This window comes from Notolepis coatsorum (assembly GCF_963971535.1).
Source record: "Notolepis coatsorum genome assembly, chromosome: 1".
NCBI lineage: Eukaryota > Metazoa > Chordata > Actinopteri > Aulopiformes > Paralepididae > Notolepis > Notolepis coatsorum.
In genome coordinates, this window is record NC_140165.1 from 170,377,296 (window position 1) to 170,395,003 (window position 17,708).

Sequence of the window (17,708 nt, forward strand, 5' to 3'; positions counted from 1 at the left end):
TTACAGTAGTGTACTGATATGAATCCACCCAGGAGGTGTGTAGCGTTACAGTAGTGTACTGATATGAATCCACCCAGGAGGTGTGTAGCGTTACAGTAGTGTACTGATATGAATCCACCCAGGAGGTGTGTAGCGTTACAGTAGTGTACTGATATGAATCCACCCAGGAGGTGTGTAGTGTTACAGTAGTGTACTGATATGAATCCACCCAGGAGGTGTGTAGCGTTACAGTAGTGTACTGATATGAATCCACCCAGGAGGTGTGTAGTGTTACAGTAGTGTACTGATATGAATCCACCCAGGAGGTGTGTAGTGTTACAGTAGTGTACTGATATTAATCCACCCAGGAGGTGTGTAGTGTTACAGTAGTGTACTGATATGAATCCACCCAGGAGGTGTGTAGTGTACTGATATGAATCCACCCAGGTGGTGTGTAGCGTTACAGTAGTGTAATGATATTAATCCACCCAGGAGGTGTGTAGTGTTACAGTAGTGTACTGATATTAATCCACCCAGGAGGTGTGTAGCGTTACAGTAGTGTACTGATATTAATCCACCCAGGAGGTGTGTAGCGTTACAGTAGTGTACTGATATTAATCCACCCAGGAGGTGTGTAGCGTTACAGTAGTGTACTGATATTAATCCAGTTTCTGTTACATTTACCCACTTTCTTTTCCCTTCACTCTATACTTTCTCCTCGCTTTTCACTTTGCCAGGGTCATACTTATATGTGGGTTTGGCAGTGGATGACAGCGGAGTCTGTTTTTATTTCATTTTAAAAGGGGGAGCACAGCTTCCAAAGGAAGTCATGGAGACCACTCTATTACCCGACAGTAACACCATCTACTTACTTACACTACATCTCTCATATACTGGTGTTGTTTTCTTAAGCTCACCCACCACCTCACACATTCTCAATATAAGCAACATGACACCAGGTGCAAATGACCAACATGGAGTAATCCAATCTACCTAGCTTTTTTACTTTAACTGTCGGAGCCAAATGGACCCCATCCACTTACAGCAGCTATCCTGCCGCTTTATTATTGTTTGAATAGTCTCCAAATGTGCAATTGCTGTAGCATATAGGCTGAAGACACTGTTGACATCTCCATAGATTCACTGGCCAAACATGGAAAGAAGTTACAACTTTTTATGTACAGTAGAAGGGTTGTAGTATTAACGATAGGTTATGACTATAACCAAGTTCTGTTAATAGTGGTGACGCTCGGCGTCACTCATGCACTGTCCTCGCACACGTGCATGCGCACTGAATAAAGACCACAATGTACCTTTATATCCCAATATTTGTCTGACCACACCCCTATCAGCTTACCTACATAAGCAGGGGTGGGGCCACATACTCGCCTCCTTCCCAAGCTTTCACCACAAGGTGAGATCAAGGGCTGCAGCGGCGTCGGACGCCGAGCGTCACCACTATTAACTATAACCTATCGTTCTGTATTCATAGTGGCTCCGCTCGGCGTCACTCATGCACAAGGGAGGCCGAGCGGGAGCCACCGGCCGACAAATACACCCCGCTGAAGGCCCCCCACAACCATCAGAACAGGGAGGGCCGAGCCCCCCCGACCCCCCCTAATGGAGGGCACCCCCCCTATTGGAGGTTTCCCGGAAGGGCGACGGACCCGACCGTGCGAAGAGGCACTCAAGCAACTCAACGCACAGGGTGAGCAGACCGTGGCCTGACCCCACGACTACACACACGCACAACCCGCATGCCACCCGGGAACGAACGGAGGGAACAACCTCGTTACTGCCCCCAGAATCACGGGGTCAAGGGCAAACCCAACCCCGTGGCAAGGCCGTAGCAGTGGAGCGGGAAGGAAGGCCCAGACCCACCAAAGGGACTGGACCCCCTGGAACGGGGGCCCGGAGAAGTCCATGATGCCAGCATCAAGACCCCACCAGGTGGGCACTTAGTGACCCCGCCCCCCACATCGCCAGCGTATTCGGACAAAGGCCCCTCAGCTGAGCGGGCCCTGTCCCCCCAATAGTACACCGCCTGGCACACTGACCCTGCAGAACAGGCAGTCAGCATGGCCGTAAGCACACAAAAAGGTTAACCAACGGAAGCAGGCAGCGCACCGGGAAAAAACCAGGCAACAGGCTGTAACCTGAGCCTGGAGCACTGCGGACGAGACAGGTGCCAAAGGAGTCAGCTGAAAACAGCCGCCCCGGCGGAAGGGGCGTATGCTGGCGTTGTTGCATGACCAAGCCTCCATTTAAAAAAAAAAACCCACCCAGAGGGGTTGAGGCAGAGAAGGCTGACACGATTGGCAGACGTCATGAACGTGCAGGGGCACCCTCAACCGGGTAACCCGGGAGTTGACACTGCTCCAACACACCAGGGAATCAACCACCTTGGTGTTACCCAATGCGGTGGTTGTTCCTATAACCCCTCAAGAAAAAACTCCAAAACACACCTGCGGGTATACACCGGCTATACCGCAGTACAAGTGTTTCAGTTTTCAAAAAAGGGTTAACCCAGGCCTACGGGTCGACGAAACATTACTTCGGACCGGGCCCGGCGATACGGGAAGCACAGGGTCACCAGAGGAGGTCAAAGACCACCCCAACAGGCCCCTCTTTGCCATGCGTGAGAGAGGAGCGAAAAGAATGGAGAACCAGCCCCAAGCAGCGTTTCCGTTAGAACATATTCGTGCCGGTCTGGGTGTCCTGCAAGATTTCTATCCCCGGACATATTCGAGAAATTCCGGTCAGAGTTTTAAACAGAAGTCTGTTATAATCACATTTTTATGAGCTAACGAATTCCGTTATATTGGACATTTGTATTAATTACATCAAGCGAAGGATGAGAAATTGATTTGCAGAATCAAATTACTATCTCTCGCCTCCCAAGTTAGTGCGATACGCTAATCCAGCATCAAGCTCCCGCCCTGCAGGCTTGCGCTGCAGCAGCTGTCACACGCACCCCCAAATGAATCTCGAGTCGACATCGCTTCACCTCGTTGTATCAGACACGTTGTATCAGACACGTCACAATGTTCAACTTCACACACAGCAAACTGTGATCATCACATTGCCTCGTTTGCTAGCTCGTCGCCACATGCAGAGAGGACGAGCCACATGCTCGTAACGCATTTGTTGATTTCATTATAGCCTACATTTAGTTATAATCAATAATATGCATTACTATGCGACACGGCAGTCAACCAACAGTTGCATATGATTAAAAAATGTCAACACTCACTCACCCAGTCTCTCGTTGTGCCTATCCGCTTTGTACCTGCGAGAACAGCGGGTCGTCTGGTTGGTTCGCAACGGTAGCAGCAGACTGGGGATGCTCTTTGTGGTTCAATCAATAAAGTGTACTTTGTGTACGTTCAATCAATGTTATCTCTCGTGCATCATAGAGGCTAGACTACTAGACTATAATGTCACACCTCAGCCAGGAGAATTAAACTTTCCACTCGGGCCTGAACGCTCGACATTTCTGTTTCTTTTCCGCGGGAGTCAACGGTCTCTGTGACTTCAGAAGACTCATCTTCGTTGTCATTATTATTAGACCTGCTTGTGCTTGGTTTCATGAAATATTTGTTAAGCTTAGCTTGTTTGGCCATCTCTCTCTCTCGCTCGTATACCCGTTTGTTGTTATGGTGGCCAGACAGGCTCAAAAAAAGAAAGAAAAAAAGATTCACATCTGAGCGGCGCCATCCGCGCTTTATCAGAGTGAAGCAACAATGAAACAAATGTAATGATTGTTTCGTTCATCGCATAGGCTATTTAATTTTAGCCTATTTTAATACAATTCAAATAATAAAATTGTGCTTAGAGGAATTATTTTCACCGGACATTATGACCGTAGAGATTTAAATATTCGGACTTCAACATATTTTGCTGGTCAAATACCGGTAATTACCGGCTAACGGAAACGCTGGCCCCAAGCACACCGTACTTGGTATTCCCAGGCGGTCTCCCAACCAAGTACTAACCAGGACCAACCTGCGTAGCGGCCGAGATCTGACGAGATCGAGCGTGTACAGGTTGGCATGGCCGTAAGCCATTACGACAGTGCAGAGTACAAAAATGTACCCAACCAGGGTCTCCATAGCGCTTAACCCTGTGACACCCGGACCGACCTGGCATTTTCCCCCTGAAAAAGCCCAAGTCCCTCAGGGTACCAGAACAGCAGATCTGCATCCCCGGCGGACAACGGGTTTAACTGATCTGGACCAGCGTGACCAGAACCAGTCCCGTGCCCTAACCACGCCGACATGCCTACTCCTGGAGAAGGGGCAGATATGCGTGTTGATCTTAAACATGAAAAGAAGGCGCCACCCAGACGTTCGGTGCGAACCGCGCCCGGTGGCCCACCCCCAGGGCGTGAGACCCCTCTACATATGTTCAGATCCATTCCGTCATCATCCCCCAGATATGAACGAGAATCCGTCGACAACTAAAACAGGTCGTCGGAAGAGGAAAAACCTCCATCCCAGTTGCTTTATAAAAACGCCGTTTTAACCTCAAGCAACCAAGGCGTGCCAGTCATTCGCCTGATTACAGAACACCCCGAGCTAGCACTATACGTGCGTCGGGACACAACCACATCAATGAACAGGCTATTTAGACCTGTCATTGAATCCCCAAGGCGCCCAGGGGAACGACAAGAGGGGTGTGATGCTTCCTAACTTCAACTCTTCTTAATAGAAAAGAAGGAAGCACCAACAGTATGTATCCCAGTCTACACAGCCGGGGGTAAACAAAATTCACATTTTTACATCCCACCACCCTCCCATAGGGAGGAGACGGAAATCCCCAGAGAGACTTCCCACGCGAGCTGTACAGATTGAAAAGAATATATTGCATCTTGAGCCATGTAAAAGTTTGGTTTTGGTTTTAGGGCTCTCCGGGGAGGAGGCACTGAACCCATACACACTCAATAATCGAATTGAATCGAATACACACACAATAGAGTAGGACTCCTTCTCCACCTTGACAATCTGAGGAGGAGGCTCTGTACTCTGAGGAGGCTCCCTCACATGGAAGGAGAGTCCCAACTCACAGAAGGCCCGAATAGGAGCTTCGTGAGGAGTAGCCCTGACCACCCCCCGAAACAGATCCATCATATGGACCTGAACAGCACACGGAAGTCCTACCAACAGAGACGCGCACAGTGACGTACTCTATGGCGGGGGAATTTCTGCGGTGCACACGCCCAATATTCGAGGGCGTGGGACCAGGAAACTACAACCCCCCCCCCCCCCCCCCCCTCACCCTGTAACGTGCCGAACCGCATTGTGACAGGAACCTTGAAGGACAGGTGGGTTTACCCCTGACCAACAGAAAAAAGGGGGAGGAAAGGTTACCAGTTCACCCCTTTACGACCCCACACCCATGATACGATGTAATGACAAAAAGAGTATGACGCAGTCATAGTCAGCCCCATGAAGCGTCTAACAGCTTCACACAGCGCATGTGCCAACCTGCTATCTGATTTTTACTAAGGAAAAAACACAGAACAGAGAGGGCCCTCGCAAGAGCCCCGGTACCAGACTTACACATGTGCTTCTGTGGCCAGCCCAACCCAGTTGTAGGTCACACGACACACACAACCCATTATCACCTACAAAAAATGGCAAAAACACTCTACAGAGGAACGCCATTTTTCATAATGAGAGAATACACAATTCTCGATTAGTATCGGCCACACGCCTTGCTAAGCACACACGAAAAAGTGACCAAACAATCTTTTCTGTAGGAAAATAAAGTTTCTCAAGCGGTTAGCACAACCCCAACAACTAAGCTAAGGGTTACATCGTATCCCTACCACACAGTGACACAATAAAGTGTAACAACATGTCTGAGAGGAGGATGAAGAAGTCCCCAGGGAACCGGGGGGAAACACAACCCTCCTACTTTACCCTTAATACGGCCAGTTAAACAGGTAAACCTGTTAATATGTGAACACACTGTTCATTGTCATTACAGGCTGAGAAAAGAATCATTCTTTACTCATATGTCACTAAGCATAGCTTTATAGGTTAGTTTAACCCCCTTAGTTGTGAGTACACGGTACATGAACACACAATGTGTCTCAACACAACAAACCAGATCATTTTCACATCTGTAACAATAACCCGATTTGCATGGAGACCAGTGACAAGACAATTCACACATAACTCGCGTCGTATCCTAAATGTAGTGCAGCAACACTCGTTTTGGAAAACATCGTTATTTACAAAACATTTCGAAGGGAAAGCAAGAAGAAGTGTTCAATGTCTGGTCAGGACCTTGCCTACCGAGAGCGCAGATCAAGCGAATTGCAGTCTCTAACATGGCACCGAAGTAACACAGCCTCCTGTGTTTGACGACACGGGCAGCTCGCTACGGTGCTCCTTGTTGATGCAGTCCTCGCCGGCCTGGCTCAGGGCAGGTTCGACGAACATCCTCTGTCAAAGATGACGTCGTAGTCAAGAGTGTTTAAAACATGTTATAGTCACAGCACGTTCAACAGTGTAGCATTAAGCTAACGGCCGCTCTCGGCCGATAGCAGCAAGCTAACGTTACCTAGCCTAGTGACACAACAGGCTTGGTAAACACAGCGAGCTAGCGCCGCAGCTAACAGCTGACTGGCTAACACAGTAGGCCACAACTAGCACGCAAGCTAAGCAGCTATCACCTGAACTTGTACACAATGATATAACAAGCCACACTCAGACATGCCGCCGTTCTGAAACCCTCCTCACTGTTTAAGAGAGAAGAGAAACGAGATGTTAACACAGTTTACAACGGTGATTTTACCAACATCCGACGGAGCCAGCACAAATCCCATCTGGGCTGTAGCTGACTTGAACACGGATCTTCCGATAACGAACAGCCATGCCCATATTTCCTCGTGAGGGTATACTCTCATTTGTATATGAATGACGGGGCCTACACGGTGACAGAGAAAAATCCACTCGTCCAGAGAACACAGGGAGCACCAGTGTTACTGGTCGTGGCCCACTAGTTGACTATAATGGGCTTCAGACCAAGGTCCTCCGCCGTCGCCTAAGAGGCTGAACAAAGGACCCTAATCTGGGGCCGGGTTTCGTAAACATTGTCAGCTAGCCCCCATAGCACTAACAGACAAGTGAAGCTCGCAAGCAAACATTACTCACCAACCTGGAACCCACCGCTTCTCACAACAGCGGCGCGTCCTACAGTCCAGCTGTATCGCTGGAGGGTTTCACCCCAACCAGCCGCAGCAAGGAAGACTGTAGTTGGGAGGCATGTAGCGGCGTGCTCCCAATACGAAAACCGGTGGAGGTTTTTAGAATGATCACCATCTTCCAGACACTCCAGTGACGAAGACAATATCGCCGTATTTTCTCGAAAATAGTGAGAGAGAAAATAAAGATATGATGTCAACGTATCTCTTGTTTTCCAACTCTTCTCCTACCATCACATCACGTCAAGTGGGGATCTACCGAGGCACTACCTTGTGGTGAAAGCGAGAAGGAGGCGAGTATGTGGCCCCACCCCTGCTTATGTAGGTAAGCTGATAGGGGTGTGGTCAGACAAATATTGGGATATAAAGGTACATTGTGGTCTTTATTCAGTGCGTGTGCACGTGTGCGAGGACAGTGCATGAGTGACGCCGAGCGGAGCCACTATGAATACAGAACTTAATTCATCTTTCCTGGTGTTAGCTTCAAGTGGAATGCATGTTCAAAGCTTGTTCTAGTGAGATACAGTATGTATTTAGTACGAACGTCTTGCACCTTAAAACTCAATACATTAATATAATTTGGACAGTTTAAATCTTTAATGATCAACCATTTCACCCCAGTCTGCAGTTGTTTTTAATATAGTTGTATTGTTGACTTTCTTGTTTTTATCTTAAATGTATTGTGCGCTGTATTTTTCTCTGCATCATTTTGAAATGAGAGTTTACTCTCAATGATCCTTCAAGGTTAAATAAAGATTGAATGAATGAATTTGTCCATGTATGCAAAATCCCAAGATAAATCATCCAATCGCTGTTCATCACATTGAGCTGCTTGTTTGCCAACTGTGTCCACATTTACTTTTTTATTTTTTTTATATATTTATTGGCGTTTTATCGCTTTATTTATTCTACTGGGCAGTCCAGTAGAGAGAGACAGAGGAGGAATGGGAGACAGAGTGGGGGGAAGACATTTAAGATGCATACTTACAGATAGCCTTAGCCTTTAACATTTGGCTGATTCTGGTAATGTTTGATCACAGTTTTCCTTCCAGCCTTTCTCTACTAGTGTTGCTTTTGAAGCATTGCAACCCATTGATACCAGGAAATCAACTGGTGAGGATAAACTGGATCATTCTTTTCTCAGGCTTGCTGCTCCATTAATTACAGAGCAAATAACATGTACGTATATTTAATCTTTCTTTATCAACAGGCATAGTTCCTTGTATCTAGGAAACGGCTCATGTATCTCCATTACATAAAAAGGAGAAGATTGAAGTTCAAGTTTCAAGTTTCTTTAATAGTTGTCATACAGAAGTACAGAATACTTTCATACAAAATGCTTCTTACTGTTACGCTCCAGAGACTGTGCTAGACAAGATAGTATCAAATAACATAGTATAGCATGTAATTTAGAAGTAGAAAATGAGGTCACAGTGTTCAGTATAGACATATGACAATGTTCGATGCAGAATAGACGTACTGAGTTACCATATAATATACAATACTATGCAGTGTACTAATGTACAATACTATATAGTGCAAAGCAGAAATGGGATGAGGTACAATTTAGGTACAATTTACAGTAAGGTGTACGAGTTGCAGTGCAATCCTTCATCAATAAATATAAAGTGTGGGGAGTGGGTGCTACAGTGTGTTTGTTTAAAGTGAGTGTGTGCTATAAAGTGTGTGGAGTGGGTGCTACAGTGTGTTTGTTTAAAGTGAGTGTGTGCGTGTGGATGTGTGTGCTATGTGCGTTTGATGGTTGTTGTTGTGTAGTGTTCATTGTTCGTTTAGCAGCCTGATGGCCTGGGGATAGAAGCTTCTTCTGAGTCTTTCTGTGCTCGCCTTGAGACTCCGGTATCGCTTGCCTGACCGCAGCAGTTCAAAGAGGCAGTTGTTCGGGTGACTGGAGTCTTTAATGATTCTCTTAGCCTTGCCCCTGCACCGCTTGTTGTAAATGTTCTGGAGGGTGGGGAGCCCCCCTCCAATTGTGCGTTCGGCTGAACGTGTCACTCTTTGTAGTCTGCTTCGGTCTTGTGCAGTGCTATTCCCAAACCAGGAGGTGATGTTGCCAGTCAGGATGCTCTCTATTGTACATGAGTAGAAGTTCTTAAGGATCTTCTGACTGACCTAAATGATTATTGACCAATCTCCAAACTATCCTGTCTAGCAAAAATCCTGGAATCATTAGTAAATAACCAACTCAAAGCATTTCTCTCAAATCACTCTGTATTAAGCCCACACCAATCTGGTTTTAGAGCAAAACATAGCATCATCTCAGCCACTACTTTAGTTGTGAATTATATACTGTAGTATCTGCCCTAGAAAAAAGAAAACATCATGCTGCCCATTTGATACAGTTGACCATTCTCTTCTTTTACAAAGACTATATATACAGCGTTGGCTTTGATGCAAATACTTGCATTTGGTTTCAGAGCTATATGTCTGAGAATTCAGTGAATGAAAGCTAGATATGCCCAGCAGCCCAGTCAGAGTTCTTACCCATTACAAACCTGCGTCCTGTCTTATTTAACATTTATATTAATAATATAGTCTCATCTTTGAGTGGCCGTCAAGTTCATCTTCTCTGCAGATGACACTATTGTCTATTGTATTGCTGTCTCTGTACAACTAGCCATTGAGAACCTGCAACTCTCAAGATGTGCCTGTTAATCGTAAACTTGTACTAAATGCAAATGAAACCAAATTCATGATGTTCTTAAGATCTAGAGACATTTTTACAATAATTTGCATATATCGAGAGAGTTACAGAATACAAATATCTTGAAATCTAGCCTGATGAGAAATGTACATTTAAATACAAACAGAGCAAACTGCGGCAAAGATTTGGCTTCTTGTTCAGGAACAGAACCAGCTTCTTGATGATTAGCAGAAAGAGGTTTGTTGAAGCAATTTTTCTATCCGTCTTGGATTATGGAGATATGATTTATAGACATGCTACTGCTTCCGTTCTTAAGACCTTGGATTCTGTATATCACTCAGCCCTCAGATTTATCACCGGTGATAGTTATAGTACTCACCATTGTATCCTGTACAATAAGGTTGGGTGGTCCTCTCTGACAGAGAGACATGATTGGCACTGGTATCGGTTTCTATAAAGCCATTGTTGGAGATCTTCCCCCTTATATCACTTCCTTATTGGATTGGACCTCTGGACCTTATCATACTCACTCCAATGATTGGCTTACATTTCAAACTCCCTGAGTTTACACTGAACTTGTGAAATCTGCTTTTAGCTTCTGTGCCCCCACACGTGGAACGTCTTGCACCTTAAAACTCAATACATTAATATAATTTGGACAGTTTAAATCTTTAATGATCAACCATTTCACCCCAGTCTGCAGTTGTTTTTAATATAGTTGTATTGTTGACTTTCTTGTTTTTATCTTAAATGTATTGTGCGCTGTATTTTTCTCTGCATCATTTTGAAATGAGTTTACTCTCAATGATCCTTCAAGGTTAAATAAAGATTGAATGAATGAATTTGTCCATGTATGCAAAATCCCAAGATAAATCATCCAATCGCTGTTCATCACATTGAGCTGCTTGTTTGCCAACTGTGTCCACATTTACTTTTTTTATTTTTTTTATATATTTATTGGCGTTTTATCGCTTTATTTATTCTACTGGGCAGTCCAGTAGAGAGAGACAGAGGAGGAATGGGAGACAGAGTGGGGGGAAGACATTCGGCAAATAACGACGGGTTCGGGAGTCAAACCCGGGTCGCCTGTATCAGTTCCGCAACCGTTTCCATTTCCGGGGTAGGCCTGATTGGCCGCGACAGGCACGTGACGCGCGTGGCACGCCCCCGCGGCAAGCGCGCTACTGCTGGAGTTCACTTCGCCTTTCACATCGCTGCCGTTGGCGAAAGCAGGATGAGAGAGCGTAGAAGCACTGCTTATATGCTTATTATGTCTGCGGGGTACAGTAAACGTTTCTCCCGGTACATTCTGAAGAGCACACCGCTGTATGTTGGAGAACCAGCGGTCTTCCGCTCCTCCTCACTCGAGTGAGAGCAGCGCCGTGCACAGCTCAGCCCTGTGTGAGCCGGCGAGCAGGAAGGAGGAGATGGGAGTCCTTCCAATCGGAATATGTTGTTTCTTTACACATATGTTGGATTATGAATATGTCTTTATAGCTATGCTGCCAGGCTGGTCCGCGACCCTCCGTGCTGCGATCACCAGCGGGGAGAATATGCTCACGCGAGCGGCATCGCTGAGCTCTGGTGACCGCTGGTTCTCCAACATACAGCGGTGTGCTCTTCAGAATGTACCGGGAGAAACGTTTACTGTACCCCGCAGACATAATAAGCATATAAGCAGTGCTTCTACGCTCTCTCATCCTGCTTTCGCCAACGGCAGCGATGTGAAAGGCGAAGTGAACTCCAGCAGTAGCGCGCTTGCCGCGGGGGCGTGCCACGCGCGTCACGTGCCTGTCGCGGCCAATCAGGCCTACCCCGGAAATGGAAACGGTTGCGGAACTGATACAGGCACCCGGGTCGGCCGTGTCGCGGCTGAGCGCGCTATGTGGTTCGCCACTGGGGCGCCCCTCACACACATTTACTTTTTACAACATTTCAAATAACATTTTGGGGTTGATATGTAGAATGTAATATCCTGTATGCATCAAATACCACAGGAGGGGAGGTAATCAGCTGTCATATTGAAATGCATATGGTCATGTGATCCGGACCCTAATCCCAGATCAGCATTAGTATGCTTAGAAGTTTTATGTTTTGAGCCCTGAGCCTCCTGCAGTAATCTCTGCATTATGACACAAATCTCCATTCAAAAAGGGTTTGAAAACGCAGAGCCAAAATGTTCCATGAAAAGACAGCCAGGCCAACAAAAAAAAAACCTTGACAATCACTCTTGATTTGCATAATTTCTTAAATTACGGTGAGAAGTGAGGGGCAGAGAACAACCACATTTGCCTGGGCAGCGATTTCATGGGAGTCTTTTGTTCACCAATCTAGTTCGTCACAAAACCACTTCCATGCCTTTATGTGGGAAACTGTACTAGCAACTGCTCGCAGTGCAAACAACAGGAGGGAAAAGTGCTGAACCAGGGGCTCCATTCACCATGAGGTAAGCAATACAGTAACCAGTCTACTCAGGTGACCCATAGCATGCAGCCATGACACCACACTTTCCCCGGGCAGCCGTCCCACATCGTGGGCAACTCATGGGCGAGTCCTGGAATGTCTGAATGGACGCTTTTTGCCCGGCAGCTCCTCTTATAGGCCTTTCACACCGGCCAGGCTCCATGTCGGAGCCGGTTGCCGAACGTAATCTCGAACCGGCCGGCGCGTTCACACCAGGAATAATTGGTTCGAAACATGAAAAATCGGTGCTCAGTGTTTTCATAGAGGGCCGAACTAAAGCCTCCGTCATGTGTGAACGCGCCGGCCGGTTCGAGATTACGTTTGGGAACTAGCTCCGGTGTGAAAGGCCTGTTTGGGAACCAGTGCTCAACACTTCTTCACCACTGCTTGTGTACAAACTAGAGGCAATGGGGGATCAAATGGAAGTAGCTACAATTTTACCAGAACAAAATGTACCCTAAAAAAGTCTCCCTAAACTCAGTGAGAGAGAGGGAATTTGGTCTAGCAAATGTGAGGAGAGAGAGGGAATCTGGTCTAACAACGTGAAGAGAGAGAGGGAATCTGGTCTAGTAACGTGAGGAGAGAGGGGGAATCTGGTCTAGTAACGTGAGGAGAGAGAGGGAATCTGGTCTAGTAACGTGAGGAGAGAGAGGGAATCTGGTTCAATAACGTGAGGAGAGAGAGGGAATCTGGTCTAGTAACGTGAGGAGAGAGAGGGAATCTGGTTCAATAACGTGAGGAGAGAGAGGGAATCTGGTCTAGTAACGTGAGGAGAGAGGGAATCTGGTTCAATAACGTGAGGAGAGAGAGGGAATCTGGTCTAGTAACGTGAGGAGAGAGGGGGAATCTGGTCTAGTAACGTGAGGAGAGAGAGGGAATCTGGTCTAGTAACGTGAGGAGAGACGGGGAATCTGGTCTAGTAACGTGAGGAGAGAGAGGGAATCTGGTCTAGTAACGTGAGGAGAGAGGGAATCTGGTCTAGTAACGTGAGTGGAGAGAGGGAATCTGGTTCAGTAACGTGAGGAGAGAGGGAATCTGGTCTAGTAACGTGAGGAGAGAGAGGGAATCTGGTTCAATAACGTGAGGAGAGAGAGGGAATCTGGTTCAATAACGTGAGGAGAGAGGGAATCTGGTCTAGCAACGTGAGGAGAGAGGGAATCTGGTCTAGTAACGTGAGGAGAGAGAGGGAATCTGGTCTAGTAACGTGAGTGGAGAGAGGGAATCTGGTTCAGTAACGTGAGGAGAGAGGGAATCTGGTCTAGTAACGTGAGGAGAGAGAGGGAATCTGGTTCAATAACGTGAGGAGAGAGAGGGAATCTGGTTCAATAACGTGAGGAGAGAGGGAATCTGGTCTAGCAACGTGAGGAGAGAGGGAATCTGGTCTAGTAACGTGAGGAGAGAGAGGGAATCTGGTCTAGTAACGTGAGGAGAGAGAGGGAATCTGGTCTAGTAACGTGAGGAGAGAGAGGGAATCTGGTCTAGTAACGTGAGGAGAGAGGGAATCTGGTTCAATAACGTGAGGAGAGAGGGAATCTGGTCTAGTAACGTGAGGAGAGAGGGGGAATCTGGTCTAGTAACGTGAGGAGAGAGAGGGAATCTGGTCTAGTAACGTGAGGAGAGAGGGAATCTGGTCTAGTAACGTGAGGAGAGAGAGGGAATCTGGTTCAATAACGTGAGGAGAGAGGGAATCTGGTCTAGTAACGTGAGGAGAGAGAGGGAATCTGGTTCAATAACGTGAGGAGAGAGAGGGAATCTGGTTCAATAACGTGAGGAGAGAGAGGGAATCTGGTCTAGCAACGTGAGGAGAGAGGGAATCTGGTCTAGTAACGTGAGGAGAGAGAGGGAATCTGGTTCAATAACGTGAGGAGAGAGAGGGAATCTGGTCTAGTAACGTGAGGAGAGAGAGGGAATCTGGTCTAGTAACGTGAGGAGAGAGAGGGAATCTGGTCTAGTAACGTGAGGAGAGAGAGGGAATCTGGTCTAGTAACGTGAGGAGAGAGAGGGAATCTGGTCTAGTAACGTGAGGAGAGAGAGGGAATCTGGTCTAGTAACGTGAGGAGAGAGAGGGAATCTGGTCTAGTAACGTGAGGAGAGAGAGGGAATCTGGTTCAATAACGTGAGGAGAGAGGGGGAATCTGGTTCAATAACGTGAGGAGAGAGGGAATCTGGTCTAGTAACGTGAGGAGAGAGAGGGAATCTGGTTCAATAATGTGAGGAGAGAGGGGGAATCTGGTTCAATAACGTGAGGAGAGGGAATCTGGTCTAGTAACGTGAGGAGAGAGGGAATCTGGTCTAACACTGTAAGGAGAGAGAGGGAATCAGTGGCCACTCTGCAGGTGCTTTTCCTGTTTTCTGGAATCAGAAAGTTCCTCATATAGTGGCTCTGGTTTGCTCTCACCAAACATCCTGAAGCAACAACCAGCTGCTCACTGGATAAGACAACAACCTATATTTTGACTTTTGAGGCTTTTATTTTTGTTTGTCAGTTTTCCTGACGGCTGTGATGTCACTGCCAACGGGGATGAATGTAGAAACTGTTGGAACAAGCCCAGAGGAGAACACGTCACTTACCATTCTGGAAGGTCAGCTTACTATTGTGGTGGAACCTGTCGGGTGTGTTCTCTAGTTCCCCTCCCATCTATTATCACTACCAGCTGAGGTCACGTGTCATCACACAAGACTCTCTCTCTCTCTGTCTCTCTTACACGCACACACTCAGATATTATCCCCATATAATTATTTTGGTAGTCACATGTTCTCACAGATTAGCAGAGAAAACACTGAAAGGAAGATAAGATTGATAAGAGGCAGAGCGGATATGGAGGCTTATACCTGGGTGAATACTCGTCTGATTGGCCTGGCAGGTGTGTGGTAAAACCGTTTAATGCACACCGTTCGGCTCAAGTTTAATCACCGCTCTAAATTCATCTGCTACCCAACCTGTAACCGTAGCAACATTAAAGAGCACAGCTGTCAAGGCTTACTCATTATCAACTGAGACAAAGCACAGCTGACATATCAACTTGATAAACGAACGACCGGGAAGGAAAACACACCAATGTCAAAATGCAGGATTTTCACCAGAAATTTGAAAAAAAAAAAAATTTATATCGTTGGCAAATGACCATGGTATAAGCAGCATCATCATGCTGCACACCAGGTGGTTCATCTACACGCCGTGCCTTAAAACCGTTTAATAACGCACACCTACTCATTCATTATCCCTTACATATTCAACATATTTACCTGATGATGACACACTGGTTCTCACGGTCGATCATCATGTTCCTATACATGTTGTCTGCCAGCGCGTAGATATGGGGAGGGTTCTCATACTGGGCCTGCCAACGAGAGGGTGGGATGAGCACTATGGAATTCAAAACTTTTTTGACAAGTTGGATGTTTGTTTTAGTTTTTTTTCCCAATATGGGAAATTATACTGTCAAGACAATGAACATAAAAAAGAAAAAAGAAAAATTCTATAAATAGAACTTGGTGAGATATATTTATGTAATTAATAAATAAACTCAGTGGTGAAACAGCTTGTGTATCAAGCACTGAAGAGTTTGTGAAGCGCCCAGCTAGGAAGCCAAGTCTACCCTCAGTAGACAGGCCAAGAAAAGTTAAAAGACTTGAACAGACTGTACTGTTCTGAGAAGGTATATTGCCAAGTCTATTCTACGGGTAAAGTAAGTTTCACTCTGTGTCAAATCTGTGCCAACCTGCTGGAAGGTATTTGCACTACACATAACCAAGTTTATTTAAAAGATTTTGTCCTTATACAATCGACACCTCAAAGCCATTATGGGGTGACAGTTTGTAACCAATTGATTCATCTCAAACTCTGCTCTCTTTTCTCCTCCAATCACAACTGTTGCTTTCCTCAGACAAAAGCAACAGCTGTTATCGGAGGATGAAGAAAAGAGGGCAGGAGTTTGAGATGGGTCAATTATGAAACATTGATTTGAGTTGCATTGAAAACAGAAACCGAGCAAAACACCATTTTAGCCCCTTGTGACATCATGATCTCATTCAACTCACCGCGCCCTGATACATCTCAACTTCCTTGTCCCCAAAATATGGCATCTGCTTGAAAGGGTTGACGGAGATGAGCACGGGCCCAATGTATGTCTGGGAGAAGTCATAGCTTAAAGAATATAGACTGAAAACAAACATCAGTAGAAACCAAAATACCACATACCTCAAACTATAGTCTACCCATAAAACTCTGTATGTTATGTTACAATAATGTTGTATACCATGCATATATATTTATATTGACGGTATATGTATTTATCCACTTCTGTCTGTAGTGCATATAATCCTTTTTAATTACCTACTATATATATATATATATATATATATATATATATATATATATATATATATATATATATATCCCTTACCAACTCTTACTAGTTATACCACTGGCCAGTATGACTTACTACCTTAGTGTTTTTAGACCTGAATCACTGAACATAATACTATATCACTGTATATACAGTACATCTGATTATCATCATTACTCAGTAGTACTGATTTATATATACTAGGGCTGACCCCTATTAGTCGATTAGTCGACTAATCGGTCGAAAGGAGCCGTAATCGACTAGCCAACCTCTTACTCGAATACAAAAAAATTAAATAATTTTTTTGTATCATTCTTTCCAAAAGAAAAGAGGCTTAGAAGCGTGGCTAACGCTAATGGCACGCATACCAGAGGCTAACTGAAAGAGGATTTCACCCATCTAATGAGCACACTAGACTAGACAAATATCAAGATGTATCCATCAGTGGACCAATTGCATGCTTTTGCAGAGGACAAGAAGCATTCAGTCGACTCCTTCAGACATTAAGCACCCCCCACAGCCCAAATGGAATGCTAAAAAAAAATGATTAGTATTATACTTTATTTTTTAAATTTTTTTTGTCGACCAATAGTCGACTAACGGCAAATTTTGGCCAATCATAGTCGACCATCTAAATCCTTAGTCGGGGACAGCCCTAATATATACTCCAGTTCACCTGTACATTGTATATAACTATTGTACTTTACCGTTACATTTGCACTCTGGTTAGATGTCAATTTATTTTACAGTAGTTAGTTATACTGTACTTGCGCTGTACAATGACAATACATTTCAATCTAATCTAATCTAAAAATACAATCACCATAACAGACCCATCTCAAACTGGTCCAATCACAGCAGCTGCTCTTCCAGAGGGCCCCTCTGAAACATTTGCTTTTTCATGGCAATCAAGCGTCATAGCTTCTTTCTGCATGTTTACATAGTTATTATTGGACGGTATGGGAAACCAAATGACATAGCCCTGGATAATAGTCACTATGACGTCAGTGCAGCGAGCATGTGTGTATGTGTGTGTGTGTGT

General features: G+C 45.6%; 1 protein-coding gene across 2 annotated transcripts in view; it reads right to left on the reverse strand.

The window, feature by feature from the left end:
- The window catches only part of myo1ea (myosin IEa), a 176,467-nt gene that overhangs the window by 106,470 nt on the left and 52,289 nt on the right, over window positions 1–17,708 (reverse strand). For both annotated transcript variants that reach the window (XM_084334683.1, XM_084334682.1), the window contains exons 3-4: window positions 16,359–16,448; window positions 15,564–15,658 (exon numbers count right to left, since the gene is read on the reverse strand). In XM_084334683.1, the coding sequence (XP_084190809.1) occupies window positions 15,564–15,658; window positions 16,359–16,448 (185 nt within the window). The remainder of the gene's footprint in view (window positions 1–15,563; window positions 15,659–16,358; window positions 16,449–17,708) is intronic.